This window comes from Chiloscyllium plagiosum, unplaced genomic scaffold, assembly GCF_004010195.1.
Source record: "Chiloscyllium plagiosum isolate BGI_BamShark_2017 unplaced genomic scaffold, ASM401019v2 scaf_10829, whole genome shotgun sequence".
Taxonomy (NCBI): Eukaryota; Metazoa; Chordata; class Chondrichthyes; order Orectolobiformes; family Hemiscylliidae; genus Chiloscyllium; species Chiloscyllium plagiosum.
In genome coordinates this window covers 10,161-13,180 of record NW_025214696.1, presented here as the reverse complement: position 1 = coordinate 13,180, position 3,020 = coordinate 10,161, and the positions used below count along the sequence as shown (strand labels likewise).

The 3,020-nt window shown below is 44.0% G+C and overlaps 1 protein-coding gene across 1 annotated transcript in view; it reads right to left on the bottom strand.

The window, feature by feature from the left end:
- The window catches only part of LOC122547981 (myelin-oligodendrocyte glycoprotein-like), a 20,395-nt gene extending 17,923 nt beyond the window's left edge, over positions 1–2,472 (bottom strand). Inside the window, exon 1 of the mRNA XM_043686534.1 lies at positions 2,372–2,472. Coding sequence (XP_043542469.1) covers positions 2,372–2,429 — 58 coding nt within the window. The 5' untranslated portion in view covers positions 2,430–2,472. The remainder of the gene's footprint in view (positions 1–2,371) is intronic.
- Between the last annotated feature and the right edge of the window lie 548 nt (positions 2,473–3,020).

The following is a 3,020-nucleotide window of genomic DNA, read 5'->3' as shown; positions in this document are numbered from 1 at the left end:
AGAATGACCTCATTGCTGCTGCCATTGGCCCCAAACTCCTGGAGAATGACCTCATTGCTGCTGCCATTGGCCCCAAACCCCTGAAGAATGACCTCATTGCTGCTGCCATTGGCCACAAACCCCTGGAGAATGACCTCATTGCTGCTGCCATTGGCCCCAAACCCCTAGAGAATGACCTCATTGCTGCTGCCATTGACCCCAAACCCATGGAGAATGACCTCATTGCTGCTGCCATTGGCCCCAAACCCCTAGAGAATGACCTAATTGCTGCTGCCATTGGCCCCGAACCCCTGGAGAATGACCTCATTGCTGATGCCAATAGCCCCAAACCCCTAGATAATGACCTCCCTGTTGCTGCCATTGGCTCCAAACACCTGGAGAATGACCTCATTGCTGCTGCCATTGGCCCCGAACCCCTGGAGAATGACCTCATTGCTGCTGCCATTGGCCCCAAACTCCTGGAGAATGACCTCATTGCTGCTGCCATTGACCCCAAACCCCTGGAGAATGACCTCATTGCTGCTGCCATTGGCCCTGAATGGCAGGTGAATGCACTCAAAGCCGTTGGCCTCCTCTTACTTGGAGAACATCCTCACTGCTGTTACATCCTATCTCCAGGAGGTCTGCTACTCCACATATGGCCCGCTCTCGCTGCTGTACCGGTGCTGCCAACCAACCGCCACAGAAAAGAAGAAAAAAAAGGCCAAAACAAAAGGAAAATAAAGTGAAAGAAAAGAGCAGAAGTAAAAGTAACTCAAAGGGGGAAAGCAGATGACAGCAGGGCAAGAGCTGGACACAGCCCTGTAACTCTGCTGCCATCTTACACCGGAACTGACACCTACTTCGATATTAATTCAACTGAGGTGATGTCTGAAAGTGTTCCAGGAGACGCAAACACAAATTCAATGTTAGCTCAATGCAACACCTTAGCGGAGCCCCGTTCTCCTGTCCTAGTGACCAGGACTTGGGGCCTTTCCTGCCCTTCTCTCTCTCTCTCTCTTTCTCTCATGCTCTGCCTCTATTGTACACAGAGAAAAGGTGCGTTTTTAACTCTGAATTATTTTTCTGAACAAACAATGAATATTGTGCTAAGCTTTATTTTTATTAAACATGCTCATTGGTCCACTGACTGAGGAAAAAAAAAGAAATACTGCTCCTCACAAGAAATTCCACATAAATTTGTCCCTGTTTCCTTCACAAATTTCCGAACGTTTATCTGCAAGAATCACCTTACTGACATTGAGAACAGGTGTCTTTACTCTGTCGCAGTTATCTAATTGCTCCTCTGAAAGACATGACTACACCTTGAACAAACTCTGGATGAACAAAGGCCAATTTTCTTCCGACTACTTCAGTTTCGTGGCAACTTTTGTAAATGACCCAGAGGACACTACTTACTCCTTCCTCACTAAACTGGGTACCAAGTGAATACCCTCTATGACAAGTATGTCCGTCGTTGGATAAAGGACCAAAACTGGATACATAATCCAGGCAAGGTCACAGCAAGGCTTTATTCAACTGCAGCAAGATATCTTTACTTTTGAACTCAAATCCCCTTGCGATGAAAGCCAACATACCATTTGCTTTCCTAAGTGCTTGCTGCACCTGTAGGTAGACTTTTAGTGACTTATGAACAAGGATCACATTATTTTCCTGTCAGATTGTTTGTTTCAGTTGCTTTCTCATGAATTACAAAATCATAGTGTGGAAGCAGGCCGTTTGGTCCATCATACTCACACCGCCCCTCCAAAGAGCATCCCACCCTGACCTATCTCCCTTCCCTCTCCTTGTAACCCTGCAGTTCTCATGGTGAGTCCACCGAGCCTGCACATCTTTGGACTGTGGGAGGAAGGGCAGCACCTGGAGGAAACCCATGCAGACAAGGGGAGAACATGCAAACTCCACACAGACGGTCACCTGAGGATAGAATCAAGCTGGTACATTTCTGAAAGTCAAGTATTGATGTGCATCTTTGATGAAAACTCAATGTGGGTGAATCATCTAAAGAGAATATAACTTCAATTTAGACAATGTTGATTATATTTATCAAATGAGAAAATAATGTTAATGTCGTTATTCCTGTACTGGTATCACGACAAACTCCCCAGTATTGCAAAAAACAAGTTGTCTCTTGATACAAATCTCATCCAGAAAAATGACCAGAATTATGAAGTGAAAATCTCAAATCTCCAGCATTATTTAATAAAAATGACAATGACTCAGAATGGCTGTAAATCAGTGACGAGGACATTGTTCTGTGACTTGTTGAAAACCTGGACATTAAAAACAGAACGGACTGTCTGAATCAGTGCAAGTAACAGCACTGGAGGGTGACTGGTAATTGTATTGGTCAGGTTACAATGATCCTTACCATTCACCGAGTCCTGAATCACAAGCAGGAACAGCACTATGTGGTGAACATCTCTCATCTTCAGATCTCAGCAGAAGAAGAATTTCCTGAGAGGGAGAGAAGTGATTGTCTCTTTATTTGTCACCAATCTCATGTTACATCAACATTGCACTCAGATCATTGTTAACTGATTCGTACAAAGCTTCCACCAACTTTATGTTTGTGAATATTTGTACGTTATTGTTCCTGTCCTTTCTAATTCTTGAAATACTGTGAGTAATGTCTCGGGAATCTTCGAGAAACTATGAGGATTGACGAGCACCTGAATAACAATCCTGGATTAGAATGAGCCAAGACATGAGGTTTGATATGAATGCGACTCACTGGGTTGTCATTATTGACCTCAGGGTTGGGTGCCCACAAAGACCTGAGAAACTGAGGAATGGAGATTGGTCACTGGGCCTTTAGAATCTGCAGTGGCCATGTCAATGGATCAAAGCATATTATCTAAGATTTTCCTGACTGACACTCAAATTCTTCATTGGTCCTACTCATGCATTGAGCAGATCAAGTATAGGTTAACAGAAAAGAGAATTCCAAAAATAAACCTACTACTCTAGTGTTGTAGGAGAAAGCAAGGAAATTCACAACAGACTTGGAGGAGTGTGAA